The sequence below is a fragment of the Bos mutus genome, chromosome 9 (genome assembly GCF_027580195.1).
Source record: "Bos mutus isolate GX-2022 chromosome 9, NWIPB_WYAK_1.1, whole genome shotgun sequence".
Lineage (NCBI taxonomy): Eukaryota > Metazoa > Chordata > Mammalia > Artiodactyla > Bovidae > Bos > Bos mutus.
The window spans coordinates 32,719,858-32,740,103 of NC_091625.1; the positions used below are offsets into that span (position 1 = coordinate 32,719,858).

The 20,246-nt window shown below is 41.1% G+C and overlaps 1 protein-coding gene across 2 annotated transcripts in view; it reads right to left on the reverse strand.

Annotated features, from left to right (window-relative positions):
- Positions 1-20,246, reverse strand: part of SLC35F1 (solute carrier family 35 member F1) — a 425,182-nt gene that overhangs the window by 16,192 nt on the left and 388,744 nt on the right. Inside the window, exon 8 of one of the 2 annotated variants that reach the window (XM_070376368.1) lies at positions 18,313-19,621. The exons of the other annotated variant lie outside the window; for it this stretch is intronic. Within the exon in view, the coding sequence (XP_070232469.1) occupies positions 19,559-19,621 (63 nt within the window). The 3' untranslated portion in view covers positions 18,313-19,558. Of the gene's footprint in view, positions 1-18,312; positions 19,622-20,246 lie in introns of those variants that run through there. 2 annotated transcript variants of the gene reach the window in all.

Consider the following 20,246-nt stretch of genomic DNA (forward strand, 5'->3'; position numbering starts at 1 on the left):
GCATAGGTAAAATTGGGTTTCATAACTAAATTGCCTGAGGAGCCCAAGGTCTTGAGTCCCCACTTGATATGTGGTTTGAAAGGTGGACCCTGAGGACCACAGCTGACCTTCTGAGTGTCCTGGGGCAGGACGGAGAAGATGGATTATCAATGACGACACGCTCTTAGCAGCTATGTGAATCTCAAGGGTCTGTAGACCACACCTTGAACTTGGGAGTGGAATGGTAGGGAGAGAACCAGAGGCAGCTGGCCATTGCTGGGCAGGCTGCAAACTGTGTCCTCACTGGGATCCTGTGACAAAAGGCCCTGCCTGGTTCTGATCTATTGCTCCTGAGCCTGAGCCAGCTGCTATTCAGGGCAAGGAAACTAGACAGACCTGCCTCCACAGAAACACCAATATAAACACGCTGGTACTTGACCTCCTAATTTTGGCTCTTGCCCTAACCTAACGAGATCACTTTTATTATTATTAAGGGCACTAAAAATGCAAAAGTTCTGCTTCTGGGTTTACTGAGCTGGAAATAAATTACCCACAAAGGCCCGAGCTTTTTCAAATTCTTTGGATCTGCTTCATTATTGCTTTGTCTCCTACTCTTGTCTCCTTTTTTTTTTCCTCTTCTTCTTTTTTCTTCATTTTTTAAAGGAAAAAAAAAAGGGGGGGCTAAATTTCTCTGGCTACATTTTGCAATATTTCTTTATTCTGAGTCATAGCACAGAAAATATTAAATGTGACATGGCGCATGACAGACACCAAAATTGGTTGTTTTTAAGGACTAAGAATACTGACCTCCAAGCCTGGTTCCACATGCTTTCTCCAATTGGGAGAAAAGAAATAACCCCAAATTCTTGCTAATCTAATCAAGACAGAAAATAAGTTAATAAGTGCCTTAGTTAAAATGCCAAATGGTCTTTCAATCCATATCAGAAAACTAAGACATGACTAAGGTTTAAATATTTGGGAAACAAACTTACCCTCCAAGAATCTTATTGTTAAGGAGAGAAGCAGCAGCCAGGGCCCTTGCCTCTCCATGGCCTGAGGCTGTCACTCATGTCAAGCCTATACCCCCACTGTAATCTGAGTTCAGTTTATGGTGCCTTCTGTTTGGTTTGCAAAACCAATTCATTTGGCAGTGTAATCTGTGCAGCCAATCACATCTAAGGCCAATAAGGGTTCTTTTATACACAAATCTCTTCCCCTGTGGGTAATTTCACACATGAGTACAGCAATAAGGAGCTAAAAATGGATTCCTGACACTATCTTTTATATGACAAACAGACATTTTCACTTGGTTTGATGAAGTGATAGAAATCCTCATTCACGCAGATTTCTATTCTCTGCAGTCCAGCAAAATAAGATAGTCATAGCCAAGTTGGAAGTGGAATAAAAGGGGCAGTAGTCTGTGGGTAATTGGACCATAAAAAAGGCTGAGCACCAAAGAATTGATGCTTTCGAACTGTAATGATGGAGTTGACTCTTGAGCCTCCCTTGGACAGCAAGGAGATCAACCAGTCAATCCTAAAGGAAATCAACCCTGAATATTCATTGGAAGGACTGATGCTGAAGTTCCAATACTTCAACCACCTGATGCAAAGAGCCAAGACATTGGAAAAGACCCTGATGCTGGGAAAGATGGAAGGCAAAAGGAGAAGAGGGTAGCAGAGGATGAGACGGTTAGATAGCATCATCGACTCAGTGGACATGAATTTGAGCAAACTCTGGGGGATACTGGAGGACACGGGAGCCTGGTGTGATACAGTCCATGGGGGTCACAAAGAGTCGAACATGACTTAGGGACTGAAGAGCAATAAGGTTGTGGGAATGTTTAATTATAGGCTCAGTTACAACAAGGCCATTTGATGGCTCATTAGGTCACCCCACCAGGTAAAGAACCACAGGGTCAGCTGAGATACTTGCTGAAACAAGTGGAGTACAAAATGGATATTGGAAGAAGGTAGTTGTAAGTTCCAGCTACAGTAATATGATCAGTTACAGAAACAAAGACTGTAATTGTCATGAGTATTTACTCCTTGTTTCGTTTTAAATATGCTTGTCTCTGTGTGTGTGTCTGTATAAAATATTTTTGTTTTCTCCTTTCCCTTATCCCCTTATCAGATAAGATGTATTGACTTTACATCTTAGTATTTAACTAACAGGATGTCAAGGAGAAGAGTGAACATTCCCCAAGTTGTCTGCATCCTCTTCTGGGGAAAAGATTAGTGTGTTTTCAGTTGTGTGCAGGCTAGTTGTGCCATGTTGGGCCAAAGTATGACTTTGCTATTGTCTTTATGTTGAGATTAAGTATGATTTAAGGAGATGTGTATATATGGGTACCAAGCTGAGAAGACATAGACTTGTGAGAGTTAATTTTACATGTCAGCTTGGCTAAGCCATAGTATCTAGATATTGGTCAAACATCAGTCTAGATGTGTCTATGAAGATATTTTCTAGATGGAATTAACATTTAAATCAGTAGACACTGATTAAAGTAGATTAACCCCATTATATGGACAGACTTCTTTCACTCAGTTGATGTCTTGAGATAAAGGACTGAGGTCACTGAGGAAGTAGAAATTGTATCTTTCGACTGAGGTCACTGAGGTCACTGAGGAAGTAGAAATTGTATCTTTCGACTCAACCTACAACACCAACTCTTCCCCTGGACTCCAGCCTGCCAGCCTGCTCTTCAGATTTCAAGCTTGCCAACCTCTACAATGGCATTTGCCACTTCCTTAAAATAAATCCATCTCTGTATCTCTCTAAATAGGAAGGTAGATAGATAGGAATATGTAGAGATAGAGAGAAGGATAGATACACAAACACACACAGACATCCTATTCGTTCTATTTCTTTGGAAAACCCTAATACAATTAACAGTGCAAAAATTTGTTATACTAAAGGTCTAGATGCTGATGTGAATTTTTATAACAATTTATTCCCATGGTAAGTTTTTTGAAATGGAGTGTTTAATGATATCTTCCAGGCAATATCAGGGCTCCCTGCTGGCTCAGTGATAAAGAATCTAGTTGCAATGCAAGAAATATGGGTTTGATCCCTGGGTCGGGAAGATCCCCTGGAGAAGCAAATGGCAACCCACTCTACTATTCTCGCCTGAGAAACCCCATGGACAGAAGAGCCTGGTGGGTTACAATCCAGGGGGACGCAAGAGTCAGCCATGACTTAGCAACTAAACCATCACTGCCAGGGAATATCAAGTGGCAATTCACAATATGAGCTCTAGAGTCAGAATGTAGGGGTTTGCATATCTGTTTGACACTTCCTTGCTATGGTCTTGGACAAGTTCTTCACTTCTCCACACCTCTGAGTTCTCATCAGTTAATGAAGGATAATAATAGTACCTCCCTGTTGTGAGCATTAAATTAAATACATATATAAAACTTTTGGTGCAGTGCTTGGCACACAGCAAATGTTCAATAAATGTCAGCTATATTGTTATCTTTACATCAGAGGGAGTAAATGCTAAAGCAAAGATAGATATAAAAACCTTCTTCAGTAACTCTTTCTAAAGTTCAACATGAATCAAGTTGAACTGCAAATGCATTTATAGAATTGGCAACTTAAAAGAAGAGTGTGACAATCAATCCATATGGAGAGAAGGCTTTTTTGGCAATGAAAATAATAACCCCCTGGCTTATAAGTTCAGTGTCTGGACTTATTTAAGTTTTCCTACGATGGTGATTACATAAGTCCTTATAAATTCCTATTCTGCTTTACCTTGTTTATTAATTGTGAGCAACTACTCCCCATTGACACAAATCATGTTTGAGCAGCTATGAGTATATGTAAGTTTAGCAGTTCAATTTGCTTCCTCATTATGTTAAGCTTTAAAGTGGACCCCAAATTACATCCACATCCTAATCCCTGGAATCTGTGACTCTTAGTTACCCTACTTGGAGAAAGGGTCTTTGCAGATGTGTTTGAGGATTTTGAGATGATAGATTAGCCTGGGTGCTATGGACTGAATTGTGCACACACCACCCTCCCAACCCCCAGCAAATTTGTATATTGAAGCCATGACCCTCAGTGTGCCTGTATTCCGAGATGGGGCCTCTATTAAGGTGAAAAGTGAAAGTGAAAGTCACTCAGTCATGTCTGACTCTTTGCAACCCCATGGACTATAGTCTATGGAATTCCCCAGGCCAGAATACTGGAGCAGGTAGCCATTCCCTTCTCCAGCTCTATTAAGTTAATTGACGTTAAATGCAGTCCTAAAGAAGAATTAGCGTCCATATGAGAAGTGACCAGAGAACTCTCTCTGACTGCCCCTTACTCCTCTCATGTGTACACACAGAGGAAAGGCCATGTGAAGATGTGAGAAGGCAGTTGTCTGTAAGCCAGGAAGAGAGCTCTCACCAGAAACGGGACCCTGCTGGAGCCTGATCTGGGACTTTCAGCCTTTAAAAGCGTGACAATACTTTTTCTGTTTTCTAAGCCATCCAGCCTGTGGTATTTTGTATGGTGGCTAGAGCACAGTAATACATACAAGTTATTCAGGTGGGCCCTAAATACAATCACAGGTATCTTACAAGAAGGAGCAGAGGGAGATTTCAGATGAAGACAGAGGAGAAAGAGATTTGAAGATGCTGGCCTTAAAGACGAGTGACAGAGCCACAGGCCGAGGAATGCTGGCAGCCAGAGAAGCTGGACAGGAACACATTTTCCCCCAGAGCCTCGAGTTGGAACATGGCTCTGTTGAACCTTAGTCTTGCCCTGGGGAAGCTGATTTTGAACATCGGGCCCCAGAACTGTGAGAGAATAAATGTCTTTTGTTTTAAGCCACTGAAGTTTGCAGTAATCTGTTACAGTAGTCCTATGAAACTAACAGAGTCACTAATAAATTATTCATTTAACAACTGAGCTTAACTGTGATCTGAGATCCTAATTATTGCCTCACCATCCACCCATTCAAGAAATGCTTACTGAGTTCTTATTATGTGTCATGTGCTGGGAATGCAGTGACAAATACTATAAAATGGATATCATTCTGTTTTGTTTCCAGTCTGTTGTGGGAGACAGATTAAAACTAAGTTGAAGGAATTAATCTGCAATACAACTTTGGGAAATATTGGTGTTGCTGCAGAAACTCTTATACATTCTGGCTCCCCCACTTCCTCCTCGGAACAGTTTTCTCAGCATTTATCTGAAAGACTGTCTGCCAGACTTGAAGTCCTAAGAAAGTCTGCCAAATAAAATATAACTCTCAACTTTTAGGTTGTACCTTTTTTTTTTTTTTTTTTTTTCAACTGACAGAGCCATAGGACATAGGCATTCAGGAAAGTTATCATTTGACCTTTAAGTTGACCTTACAGGTCAGGAGGGCACCTACATTTTGCTCAAAATGCAATAAGAAAGAAGTATTAAATGGTATTCAGAAGAAGAGAGCATGGCCTGGTAGGTATTTTAAAAGAAACACCCTGGCTTCTGGTGGGCTATTAACTGTAGAGTATGTCAACTAAAAAAAAAGCACACCTAAAAGTTGAGAGTTATATTTTATTTGGCAGACAAAACTGAGGATTGAAGCCTGGGATGCAGCTTCTCAGACTGCTCTAAGGGACTGCTCCAAAGAGGTAAGGCAGGAGTCAGACACATAGGAGTGTGTGAAACGGAGACCAGGTTGTCAGAACATCAAAAGATTACTATTAATTAAAGAAAAACAGACATCTCAAGTTAAGGAATTTAGCACTTTCTATTAATGGCACCCCACTCCAGTACTCTTGCCTGGAAAATCCCATGGATGGAGGAGCCTGGAAGGCTGCAGTCCATGGGGTCGTGAAGAGTCGGACAAGACTGAGTGATTTCACTTTCACTTTTCACTTTCATGCATTGGAGAAGGAAATGGCAACCCACTCCAGTGTTCTTGCCTGGAGAATCCCAGGGACAGGGGAGCCTGGTGGGCTGCCGTCTATGGGGTCGCACAGAGTCGGACATAACTGAAGCGACTTAGCAGCAGCAGCATTAATGGGAAGATGCAAGAGTATGGGCTCACTGAAATCTGAGTCTCCTCAGGGTGCACCATCAGGAATGGCTGCAGTGGTTGCATCCTGCTTCTATCCTGAATTCCCTCAGGGCTCACTGCTGGGGTGGCTGTAAAGTGATGGCTGCAACAGCCTTTGTTTGCGGATGTGGCAGGCAGCATGTTTCACTGACAAGAGGAATACGTGGAAGCAGGAAGACCAAGAGGCTATTGAAATGGCCTATGTGAGAAATGGTTGTATTCTGAACCAAGATGATGGCAGTGGAAACAGAAGGGAGTCTCTTTTGGAGGAGGATGGGCAGAATTTGTTGATGGAGTAAAGAAAGCTGGGGAATGAAGAAAGAAATTAAGAATCTCAGTTATTGAAGCTGACTGTTCTGAGAGCATGTGATTCTCTTCTAAGCATTTCTCATGGTACTTTTATTCTTCTTGTCATATATCATCTTTTTAAACAGAGAAGATTTACTCTAAACATCGTCTATAGTGCTACTATACACCATGCGGTGTTGTAAGTATAATTCCTGCCAAAATTTAATCTATAAAGTTATCTCATTTCTCCATTAGTCTACTTTCTGGGCACCTGAGAAGTGCTCTAAGAGGAGAACCATATTTAAGAAAGTATGCATGGGAGTGTGCAGAGTCACTTCAGTCATGTCAGACTCTGCAACCCTACCGTAGCCTGCCAGGCTCCTCTGTCCATGGGATTCTCCAGGCAAGAATACTGGAGTGGGTTGCCATGCCCTCTTCCAGGGGATCTTCCCAACCCAAGGACCAAACATGCATTTCTTACATCTCCTGCATTGGCAGCTGGCTTCTTTACCACTAGCACCACTTGGGAAGCTGTTCAGTTCAGTTCAGTTCAGTCGCTCAGTCGTGTCCGACTCTTTGCGACCCCATGAATCGCAGCATGCCAGGCCTCCCTGTCCATCACCAACTCCTGGAGTTCACTCAAACTCACATCCATTGAGTCAGTGATGCCATCTAGCCATCTCATCCTCTGTCGTCCCCTTTTCTTCCTGCCCCCAATCCCTCCCAGCATCAAAGTCTTTTCCAATGAGTCAACTCTTTGCATGAGGTGGCCAAAGTACTGGAGTTTCAGCTTTAGCATCATTCCTTCTGTAGGAAACTATAATTCAAAACAATTCTAAATTAAGATTTATAGTCTTGGTCAGTACCAAGCAAAGATGAGGTCTACTTTCTCCAAAGTATTTTCACGTATATCATCTCATTTGATTTTCATAAAACTAGTCCCTCAGAGAAGCATGGAGCTCCATGATGAATGACTTGGAGCTGAGGAAGTGGGAGGTGTGAGAAGGTTTAGTAGAGAACCTAGGGCTCCATCTTGCAGTGACAGCTGACACAGTGCCCAGAGGCCTTGACATTCCACCCAATTCTCTTCCCATCTAACTGCATTGCAATGGTTAACTGCGTTGCAACATAAATCTTTCTGTTTCTTCCATTCCCTATATCCAAGCTTCTAGGGCAATCCATATCTCTTACTTAATTCAACATATCTTAGAACAAGTTTAATAGATTATTGATGAATTTGGAAGCTGTTCTTTCTCAATGCATAGAAATGAACAATCATCAAGAAATATCCCAGCTGCAGGAGGGGGAAACTCCTTGACAAAATGAAAAATGAGCTTTCCTGCAACCATATTGGGCTTCCCTGATGGCTCAGTGCTAAAGAATTTGCCTGACAATGCAGGAGACATGGGTTCAATCCCTGGGTTGGGAAGATCCCCTCAAGAAGGAAATGGCTACCCACTCCAGTATTCCTGCCTGGAAAATCCCATGGGCAGAGGGGCCTGGTGGGCTAAAGTCCATGGGGTTGCAGAGAGTTGGACATGAGAGATCACACACACACCATACTGGAATTCCTCATTCTCTTCTCTCACTTGCACCTGGGGTGGCAGGAGAGGCAGAAAAATGAAATAAATTTATTATAAAGAATATCTTGATGTGGCAACTGCCAAGGAAGAAATCATTGTATGGTTTTAATGGCTAATCAATTTTCTTTCTAAATAAGGAGTTTGGTACTATTGACTGAAAGAAAATGCACTGCTATAAGTTGAGACTTATGTTTTATTTGGTGAATTTTCTGAGGGCTTAAGCCCAAGAGACAGGCCCTCAGGCAGCTATAAAAGGGAGTGTTCTGAAGAAGTAAGGGAGCAACCAGGATATATAGGCATTTTGCAAAAACAAATTGGGTAAACATCAAAAGATTTCTGCTAATTAAGCAAAAAATAAATATCTCAGGTTGATGAATTTAATAAATACATAAAGCATTTATGTATGGGAAGATGCAAGAGTCTTGGGTCATTGAAATCATTCCTTTGACATGCTCATTAACTATCTAGGGTCAGTATCCTGTTTTTCTCCATTGTGAATCCCCTTAAGGTGCAGTCTTGACTACAGTGGCTGATAGCTTGATGGCTGCAACATTGTTTACTGATAAGGCAGGTAACATTATTCACCCACAGAACCTGATAAACAGCTGCCACCTTCTCTTACATAGCCCTCAAAACTCACCTTTTAATTCCAAAATATCACTGAGAAGTATTGGCAATATGGAAGAATATTTGGTTATTTCATCATAAAATCTTATATTATTATTGTTACATTTTCCCAGAATTGCATAATACTTGAAATCCATAAAGTGCTTATAAAAATGTGACAGACATTTAACACTTGTTTTTTCCCCCCTTTTAAAAAAATTAATTTATTTTTTATTGAAGGAAAATTGCTTTACAGAATTTTGCTGTTTTCTGTCAAACCTCAAGATGAATCAGCCATGGGTATACATATATTCCCTGCCTTTTGAAACTTCCTCCCATCTCCCTTCCCATCCCACCCCTTTTTTCCCCTTTTAATTTAAACTTTGTACCTATTATTGGACATGTATACACTGCTATATTTAAAATGAATAACCAACAAGGATCTACTGTATAGCACATGGACTCTGCTTGGATAGGAGGGGAGTTCAGGGGAAATGGATACAGGTGTGTGTGTATATATATATATATATATATATATATATGTGTGTGTGTGTGTGTGTGGTTGAATTCCTTTGCTGTGCAGGTGAAACTATCACAGCATTTCTTGTTCATCGGCTATACCCCATTACAAAATTAAAGTTTTTTAAAAATTAAGTTATCTAATGTCTTAACACTTGAAAACAATGTGACCTTTGGGTTATGTTACTATTATATAGACATGTTTTAAAAAATAAAAATCTAGAGGCATCCCCTAAATTTGACATCCATGAACTGATATACTCATCTATATGTCTCTCTTAACATATAGTTTTGAGGGAGATGGTGAGAACTCACTAAGCTGTAAAGAGATCTGTCACTTGGAAATGATCTTCTTTATTGTCAAGTTAACCTCTGCGTACACACAATGGTGTCTTTTCTCTGGACTTGTGATTCTGGGAAAGTTAATTTTAATCTTACTGTTATTACCTGATATTATTGTTTCTTCTGGGATACACTGTATGCAGAAAATCAGTTTAGAACACGCACCTTGACTCCAAATGCTTTTGCTCATCCTTCTCTGCAAGCTATGGCTTTAATATTCTTCATCTTAATTCAGAGGTGCTGTTTAGCACTGGCAGTCCACTCATTTCTTTACATAAAATGAAAACAATTAACCAATAAACTGAAGACCTCTCACTGTATTTTACACAAGCCACAGATATCCTTAAAACAGAACTAACAGATGCACCCTTAGATGCCACCAAGAACTCAAACAGGAGGCAGACACTCCCGTTACTCTAAAACTGTATAGAGATGATTACAATTAGCTTTGAAAACAACTCCACACACTTGACGTCCAAAAAAAATTGTAGCACTTTGTGTAGAGCTTTCATTTTATTAACAATGCACTTGGCAGAGGAAAAGGTTATTTCCTGGTGCTGAAGACTAGGGAAAAGTTTGCAAGGACACTTATAGTCTCTTTCAGGGTCAGTAAACTAATATGTCTGGCAGTTGCCTTGTTTTGTAAATAAAGTTTTATTGGAAGACAGCCATGTCCATGGCAGAGTTGAGTAGTTGTGAAGACTGTCTGGCCTGCAAAGTCTGAAGTATCTGTTACAGATCTGTTCTTTTATAGAACTGCTTGTGAACCCCTGTGGATGTAGACACACCAACAAATACACATACAGATACAAAAATACAGTATATGATGATGACGTCTCACAATTTTACTTTGGGTTGACTTGGAAGTAATACGCTGAATATTAGATATGATTTTTTCTGTAAATAGAATAAATTTCTTAGCAAATTTTCAACCCTTGATGTGAGTTCCATGCTTCTCATCTTCCACGACAATATTTGACAAATTATGGCACTGAACTGGTTTCTAATATCCATGTTCCCTAGGCAATCCATCAACTCAAAGAATGAATCAAAACAGTCTCGCTATTGTGGGATCTAAATGTTTAACTTTTCAGCTGCTGTCATCAACTTGAGATCTGAAGAGTCCAGTCAAAAGCTTTTCGCTTCCTATGTGAACATTCCTAAATAACATTCAGTGTAGAAAACTGAAGTTTAACCTGTAACGTTTTTTGTAGAAGTAAGCCTGCGTGCATGTGCATGATAAGTTGCTTCATTCGTGTCCGATTCTTTGTGACCCTATGGACTGTAGCCTGCCAGGCTCCTCTGTCCATGGGATTCTCCAGCTAAGAATACTGAAGTGGGTTGCCAAACCCTTCTCCAAGGGATCTTCCAGACCCAGGGATCAACCCACATCTCTTGCCTGTCCTGCATTGGCAGGCAGTTTCTTTACCACTAGTGCCACTTGGGAAGCCCAGAAGTAAGCCTATCATTGAATAAATAATTGCAAATACCTACCATGCCAGGCACTGTACCAGATATCAGGGATGCAGCAGAGAAGGAGATGTGCATGGCCCCTGTCATGGGAGCTTAGTACTTAGTTCTAACATAAGGTGGGACTTTCATTTAAAGTTGGGACTGGTTACTGCACAAAGACAACACCAATACAATCCATAACTGCTGAGACTTCCAGAGCAATGGGAGACAGCTCTACTCCTGCTGAAAAGTGCCTGGTTCCATGGAACATCAAGAAGGAACCACATGACACTAGTAGCCAAAATTTACAGTCAAGTTACACTGAGTCACATTGCTAAATGAGAAGGCCTGCAGAATGGCTTACAATGTATTTATTACAGAAAAAAAAACATAGTCTGAAATATATTTAAATAAGGAAGAAACTCCATGTATGACTAAGTTAGTGTTTAGCAATGTTAAGAGTGAAGAGTTTTAGTTATGTACAAAGAATGAAGTAAACAGCAACAGAGAACCCATTTAATTTGCTATACATGTTTGTCAATTAACACCAAGAATAAGCCACTTATTAATATCAACTTCTAATCAGTGTCTCATTGCAATTTTGTCCCATTTTTCAATAGCATTTTTGCAGTGACTATCGTCTCCCTTCTTTAAGGTACTTGACTATCATCTACTGGAAAATATTCCTCATAAATGGACAAATTGCACAGTGGGCAGCCTGGACAACCGTGCATGCCAGTTTCCTGATGTGAACAGTGATGAAACTGAGCCAGGTAAGAGATTAACCAAGATAAGGAATTCAGAAAAGAAGAGCTGGCATTTCAGAGGCTGATGGTGTAGCACATGTAGTAAGTATGGAAATACTACACAGAGACTATATTGATAGAAATTAGCTATTAAAATAATTACAATATAAAAACAGTAAACAGAAGTCAGGAAATAAAGAAATTATAGCATGAATTATCTCTTACAGAGGAAAGTAAATAAAAACTCTCAAAACTTTCAGTACAGTCTTTTTTAAAAATCTCCCATCTATGGTAGCCCCTAAAGATGTGTAGAGTGATGTTTCAGCTTTAGTCAAGACAACGTCTGAGCCAATCTTTGTTCTTTATTTTAGCAAAGTTGATGCTCTGATTTCTGTGAACCCATCCATGAGAGATGGATCCATACAGGTCTGCTGACAAAATTAGGTGTCTGAGAATGCAGGAGGGGGCGATGGTATGCACCATGATGACAAACACACCCCACACATTCTCCTGGAAGACAGCTAGCTGGTTTTTCCTGGCTATGCTCCAGTCCAACCACAAGCCTTTCCATTTGAAACTTCTGCATCACTATTAGCTCATTCTGTTCTTCCTTACAGCTTGTCCTGATGAGACGAGTTCAAAATATCTGCTTGTGATGTGGAGTTTATGAATAGATTCGCGTAGCAGGAATTTTGACTTCTGGTTATAATTTTGGATCTCCCTCACAATTTATCCCCAACTTCTCTAATCCTTTCAATATTTCTGGTAAATGGAAATTGTTAATGTGCCAGAGACTGGCTATTTGCTCACTTTTACTTTCTTCCCACACAAACAGTTTGACTACATTTCCCAGCCTCCCTTGCAAGAGAGTGTGGCCACATGACTGAGTTCTGGCCAATAGAATGAGGAGGAAGTTATGTAGCCCATAAAGTCTCTAGGCTATCTCACAGAGAGCCCTGAAGAGGACTGCAAGAGCCTGGCCCAGGAGCCCACAGATTTTTTCTTAAGGGGCCAGACAGTAAATATTTTAGGCTTGTGTCATACAGACCCTGTCACAACTCCTCAGTGTTACTGTTATAGGCCAAAAGCAGCCATGAATAACATACAAAGAAACAGTCGTGGCTACAGCCCAATAAATTTATGTTTACAAAAATGGGAGGCTGGCTCACAGTTCATAGTTTTTGATCCTTGCTCCAGAGGATGGCAGAGCCACAAGATGGAAGGAATCTGGGTTCCCGAATGGCTGCCTGGTGAGCACTCCCTCCCACCCATGAAAGCACTTACTCTAATTCAGCAATATAGAAACCTCAGGAGACAGTATACTGAGTTTTCGGGCAGGAGGAAACCAAGTCTAAACATTCATTGCTCTCACTATTTTGCTATTTCATGTGAAACACTTTGAGGCCTCAGTGATGCTGGTTTCTCCAATTCTCTACTCACCCATCATAGTTTAAAAAAATACGAAGTTATAAGGGCTGCATCGGTTTTTAAATCTACCATTTATGATTGCATCAGGGATAATGAACTTAAAATTCACAGCCTTTTAAGATGAAAAGACTTCTTTATGAAAAGAAATATAACTGGTCACGTATGTGGGTATTTTTCTAAATAAGATGTGCAGTATTGCTTTATGCTTATTGGCTGCAATGGGCTGGCGCTGCCTGCCCCAGCTTTTCAAGTGCAGTTCCATTACTGAAATTGCTTACTGTCCCCAAGGATCAACAGGGTTGCTTGGCTGCAGATTCAGATCCATGGCTAATGAAAGATTCCACTCTTGATGCAATCTCTGCAAACTCTGGCACTGAAACTCAGATGTTAAAGATGCTTGAAATTGCTGGTCTATTCAAGTTTCAGTGGTTTGGAATCTCATCCTTTGTATTAATCCGCCTGGTGATTTTTTGGTGTTCTTGTCACCTTTATTTATAAATAAAGACTTAAGAGCTGAAACAGTGCTTGGAGCATAGCAGGCATAGAATACATAAACATTTGCTGAATGAAGTTCTTTTAAACTTAGTGCATAACAATATATTATTAAATTAGCCCTACATTCAGAGTTATTAAACTTTTCTCGCCAAGTCTCCTATAACAACAACAACAAAACCAGTAAGAGAAACTGGCACATGTTGGGGGGTAATTTTTAGTGGCTGACAGACAGGGTCGGGTTGAATCAGGGAGCTTGACACCTGTCCTCATAGGATGTAATCTGGATTGCTTGAATAGTCAGTCGACGATGTAAGAAACTTTTCTGATTATTTGTCAAAAATAACTCATGGCAATTACAAAAAATTAATCTGGTTTAAAAATGAGACTAAAACATACCGATAAAGTTCTAAGTATGTTTAAAAATGAGACTAAAAATGTGGTTTTTAGTCTAAAATGTATTTAGACTAAAAATGTATTTAAAATGTGGTTTAAAATCGACTAAAACATATAGATAAAATATTACTCTTGCACTAGAATCACCTGTGGCTTCATGCTGCTCCATTTGGGGAATGAGGTAAGCCAATGCACTAAGTGAAGTATTTTTAAAGGGGACTTAGACTTTACAGTGTTCATTTTTTTTCTCTATCAATTTTTTATTTATTTTGATAAAGCTACAAAAATAATCTCCTCTTATGAAGTTACTCTCAAGTTTAACCATTACAGTAATTCTGTGGCAATATTAAGCCTTGATAAGGTAATAGCAAAATGAAGTGAAGTAAGCCATTTTCTATTTTAAATATCAGGCAAAAGGGAATGTCCTGTATGTTCAATGCTGGCTACTTTTTTTCCTGAAGAATGTTCAGTACATAATGGCATATCATGAAAGAATGATTGATATTTTATTTTAATATTTGAATTATTTTAATGTATGGGCATCATCTAAAAATTCTACTGTAATGAAGGAATCAAGGAAGTCAGTTGAAAATGACTGATATAATATTTTAAAAAATTTTATGCCTGAGACCGAGTTCTGCCTTTTCAGATAAGGAATAAGAGAAATCTCAAACAAAATTGCTTAAAGCTACATATCCAGTTATAAAATCTGACTGTTTAAGAGCAACATCCTAAAAATGGAATGAGAGAGAGATTAGTAATCCTGAACTATACTTTCACTCAGAGAAATACATCATCACCGGTCACCATTCAAAAATTATGTAATGCCTTCAAAGGCTCCCTAAGGAAAGTCTAATCACCTTTAAGTTTGGAGAGAATAAATAACTGGATCAAAACACTTAAATAATAAAGAGAAAGCACTAGTTAAATCTAGGCTCCTTTGGCTTTGCAGCCCAAGCTCATTTTGCCACACCAGACTGCTGAATTCATGCTCGACACAGCAGACACTGAAGTAATCTTCCCACCCCATTCATTTTCTCACCACCTGATGTAGTGTTTTCTTTCTTAAAGTCACATAGCATCAGGCAACATAACTACTTTAAAAAGCAGCTGGGAAATTCAGCAAGGCACAGTGTGTATAGATAGGCAGAGGGTGGCTTCACTGCTCAGAATCGGCTTCTGAAGAGCACACTCACATGTCCCAGGCGATCCGGCTTGAAGCCAATGTACCCTTATTTGTCTTGGGGGAAGTTATTAATGGGCCTCCTGTGGCAGGCAGAATAATGGACTCCCCAAAATGTTCATATCCTAATCTCTGAAAGCTGTGAATATATTACCTTACGTGGTAAAAGGGGCTTTGCATATGCAATGAAGCATTTTGAGATGGTGACATATTCTGGATTATCTGGGTGGGTCCCATATAATCATGTGAGCCCTTTTAAGAGACACAGGAATGGCAGAGTCAGATCTGAAGATGCTACAGTGCTGGATTTGAAGATGGAGGAAGGGGCCACGAGCCAAGGAATGCAGGTAATCTCCAGAAGCTGGAAAGGACAAGGAAACAGATTCTCCCCTACAGTCTCCAGAAACCACACAGCTCTGCTAACTCTTGATTTCAACCCAGTAAGACTTCTGACCTTCATTCAAGTGAAAGTGTTAGTTGCTCAGCCATGTCCGGCTCTTTGTGACCACATGGACTGTAACCTGCCAGGCTCCTCTGTCCATAGAATTCTCCAGGCAAGAATACTGGAGTAGGTTGCCATTCCCTTCTCCAGGGGATCTTCCCGATCTAGGGATCAAATGCAGGTCTCCTGCACTGCAGAAAGATTCTTTACTGTTTGATCCACCAGAGAAGTCTCTGACCTCTAGTACTCTAAGGTAATAAATCTGTGTTGTTTTTAGCTACTAAGTACATGCTAATTTGTTACAGCCATCATAGGGATACTCCTTCAATTTCAAAAGTGTTTTTGTGTTCAGTAAATAAGGGGATAGAGTTCATAACTGGTCAAGCTTTGACCTTGAAAAGCTATGACACCATCAACTTGAAAACTTCTCATGTGAATCTCTTCCTAGGTTTGGTTTTAGGGAATCTCTGAGGTCCAGCAGAGCTCATCTCCTGTAATTTACAAGAATTGCTATGGATTTAGTGTTCTGGATCCCACACTGTTGGTGTAATAAAGAAGAGAAACATGACCACTTCTCAAAAGTCTCATAAAATTAGAGTCTGAAAGAGCTCTATACCATGCTGCTACTGCAGCTAAGTCGCTTCAGTCATGTCCGACTCTGTGTGACCCCATAGACGGCAGCCCACCAGGCTTCTCTGTCCCTGGGATTCTCCAGGCAAGAACACTGGAGTGGGTTGCCATTTCCTTCTCCAATGCATGAAAGTGAAAAGTGAAAGTGAAGTCACTCAGTCGTGTCAGACTCTTAGCGACCCCATGGACTGCAGCCTACCAGGCTCCTCCGTCCATAGGCTTCTCCAGGCAAGAGTACTGGAGTGGGTTGCCCTTGCCTTCTCAGCCTAATTCAGAATTAAGTCCTTTACTTCCTTCAGATGTGGGGCTTTATTGCCCAGTCAGCACAAGAGGCAGAGAAGCTGCAGACAGTGGACTGGTGGGCGGGGAAGGGAATGGATTTTTTCCAAGGATGGAAAGCAAGAAAAAAGCAAATAATCAATGTAGGGCAGGAGAGCTTCATTTAATTATTTATTTCTGCCTGGCTAAGCAACATCTGTGAGCAAAAAGCCATCCTCTCTCAACTGGTAGATATTTATAACCAGACCAGAGGTTGTTCAAAGACATCATGATGAGCTGAAAGAAGAAACTCTAACTGCAGACTGTAGTAAAACTAAATGAGACCCCAGAGGTCATGGGTTAATCGTCAGAACTGAAGAGTGAGTCCCCTCCACAGCAACCATCTCACATTTTTTTTTTTTTTTTAAATTGGAGGCTAATTACTTTACAATATTGTGGTGGTTTTTGCCATACAATGACATGAATCAGCCATGGGTGTACATGTGTTCCCCATCCTGAACCCCCCTCCCACCCATCTCACATTCTTGTCCCACTTCCTCCAGTGAGGGGAACTCCCAAGACAGTTTATTCCACTTTCAGATGACTAACTGTTAACAAAGTCTTTTTCTGTTTCACTATAATCTTATAACCTTCACCCTCTGGTCCTGGTGCCACTTGCTTGCAGCCACATGCAGTAGTTCTGAACAAGTGACTCTCAATTCTGGTCACACACCAAGATCAATTGTTGTTCAGTCACTGAGTCATGTCTAACTCCTTGTGACCGCCAGGCTTTCCTGTCCTTCACTATCTCCCAGAGTTCGCTCAAACTCATGTCCATGGATTTGGTGATGTCATCCAACCATCTCAATTGGGGGGGGTTCTTAAAAAATCTAATGCCCTGGCTGCACTGCCAACTGCCAAAATATAGAATCAGTGAGTGGGATCCAAGCATCGGTATTTTAAAAACTCTCCAGGTGATTCCAATGTGTAATCAAGGTTGAGGGGCTTCAATACTACACTCGGAGAAGGCAATGGCACCCCACTCCATTACTCTTGCCTGGAAAATCCCATGGACGGAGGAGCCTGGTGGGCTGCAGTCCATGGGGTTGCTAAGAGTCGGACACGACTGAGCGACTTCCGTTTCACTTTCCACTTTCATGCATTGGAGAAGGAAATGGCAACCCACTCCAGTGTTCTTGCCTGGAGAATCCCAGGGACAGGGGAGCCTGGTGGGCTGTCGTCTATGGGGTCACACATAGTCGGACACGACTGAAGCGACTTAACAGCAGCAGCAGCAGCAGCAACACTACACTCTAAATAAAGACACCCTGACCTGAAATGAATCTTCTCTTCCTTAGTCTGTGACTTTTAACCATCTTCTTAGGGCAGACACTGTGAGGCAACTGGCAGTCATTACTAAACCCTGGAGAAGAGTGGTATCCAAACCACCTGGGAAGACATGGTGGGCTTGAATTGGTTCCTTTCATGGTTTTAAAAGTATGTGTATGTGTGTGTGTGTGTGCTTAGATGCTTCAGTTGTGTCTGACTCTTTGAGACCCTATGGACTGTAACCCAACAGGCTCCTCTGTCCATGGGATTCTCCAGGCAAGAATACTGGAGTGGGCTGCTATGCCCTCCTCCAGGAGATCTTCCCAACCCAGGGGTCAAACATGCCTCTTTTAAGTCTTCTGCATTGGCAGGTGGGTTCTTTACCACTAGCACCATGTGGGAAGCCCCTTAAAAGTATAACAGATAGATAAATTGGAACTCATCAATATTAAAAACTTTTGTGCTTCCAAGGACACTAACAAGAAAATGAAAAGACAACCACAGAGTGGGAGAACCATAAGCCCAGTAATTGTACTCTTGGGTGTTTATTTCAGAGAAATGAAAACTTTGTTCACACAAGAAGTTGTACATGTAATAGCCTCAAACAGAAAAAACCCAGAGTCTTTCATTGAGTCGGTGGTTAAATAAATTTTGATATAACCGTGCCATGGAATAGTACTTAGCAATAAAATAGAGTGAGCTACTGATATAGTTATCTGGATGAATCTTCAGATGATTATGCTGAAAAATTATGCTGCGAAAACAGTCGATCCCCAAAGGTTACATACTGTATTATTCCATTTACATGCCATTCTTGAAGTGACAAATTTAGAGAAATGGAGAATAAATTAGTGGTTTCAAGGTGTTAATGAGATGAGTGAGCACTAAGTAGGTATGGTTATAAAAAGGCAATAAGGACACTTGGTGGGGATGGAAATGTTCTGTTTGTTAACTGGGTCAGTGTTAATATCCTGATACTGTATCACAGTTTTGCAAGATGTCACCAATGAGCGAAACTAGATAAAGGGTAAATGAGAACTCTCGTATTATTTCTTAAAACTTGTAGATTCAAAATTACGAATCTATAACTTTGTCTTGAAAGTCTGATTTTTAAAAAAAAAATAGGAATGAATTTTAAGAGAAAACACCTATTGTGTTGAACCAACTTTGCCTTAAGGGAATTTATCTGTTAAACTGTAACCAAATACATGTGTATAGTGCAAAGCATTATTTTAAGAATTAAAAAAGTTCTATGACTCCTCCAAATTGGTGAATCCAGGAGTATCATTTTCAGATAATACAGGTTCCCTTCTGATGGCATGATGAGAGGTACTACATGACTTCCTCTTCCCCTGAGTTACTTCTCCTAAGTTAGCAGTAACATAAATGCTAAGTGGAGAAGATGGACTTTGAAGAATTAGAATTTACCTGGTTCATCAGCCTGCTCAGTTCCTGATGTTTGTTTATGTAGACAGCCCCAAGTCTAAGCAAACGAAGTGAGGTGTGAGGAGTGACGGACTCAAATAGGCACTAACACTATCCAGGCACCCCTCTTAGGTATTAGTTCTCACATTCAGAGAACATCAGCCTCACTGGCAGAAGACTCCCCCAGAAGATTGCCAGACGCTGATTCTGTGGCCCCGGGGCTATGGACCAGGAATCTGCATTTTTAGCAGTTTCCCCTGGTGAAAGCAGACTTTCTGAGCACTGCCATGAGGGATGCTGAGAGCTGAGCTGGATCTGGACTGCCCAAGAGCTGACCGCAGTCCTGCATACAAACGACATGCTTCGGTCATCTTCCTTTAAGGATGATGAAAGGGATTCTTCTAGTTCAAGAGTTTATAAAGAGGATTACAGGAAGCAGTGCTGAGATTGGAACTCACGCTGAGGAATGGAGTAGATGTGGATGCTTAGCTGTAGAGGAGAGAAGAAAAACGGCAGCCACTGCGCTGTGCTGGTGAGACCCCGGCTTGGGGGTTGCTTGGAGGTGATTCTGAGGGAAAGGGGTCCTCCCAGCACTGTGGTGGGGAGCAGTGGGAGGAACATGCTGTGATTTTGCCCTTCACCCTTATGTGGACCAGGGTGCACTCAGGACTTAGAGATTGCACCATGCAGAGAAAACGAATTACTAACAATGTATCAATGCTATCCAACAATATACACTTTCCTGAAGCTGCCACTGTTACCTCAAGGCTGGGCAGAAGGTTCCATGTAAAGCAGCGACTCAGCATTTTATCGCTATCTGCTGCCACGGCCGCTTTCTCCACCTCTCCTCTTCCAGATCTGCTTCTGGTCCTCCCAGCTGCCAATCTTGTTGGTGACCTCCTTTCCACCTGTGTCTGCTCTTCCTGGTCTGTTTCTCGGCTATGATTTGGCTTCAGTTCAGTTCAGTCCAGTCGCTCAGTCACGTCTGACTCTTTGCGACTCCATGAATCGAAGCACACCAGGCCTCCCTGTCCATCACCAACTCCCAGGGTCCACTCAAACTCATGTCCATCGAGTCGGTGATGCCATCCTGCCATCTCATCCTCTGGCGTCC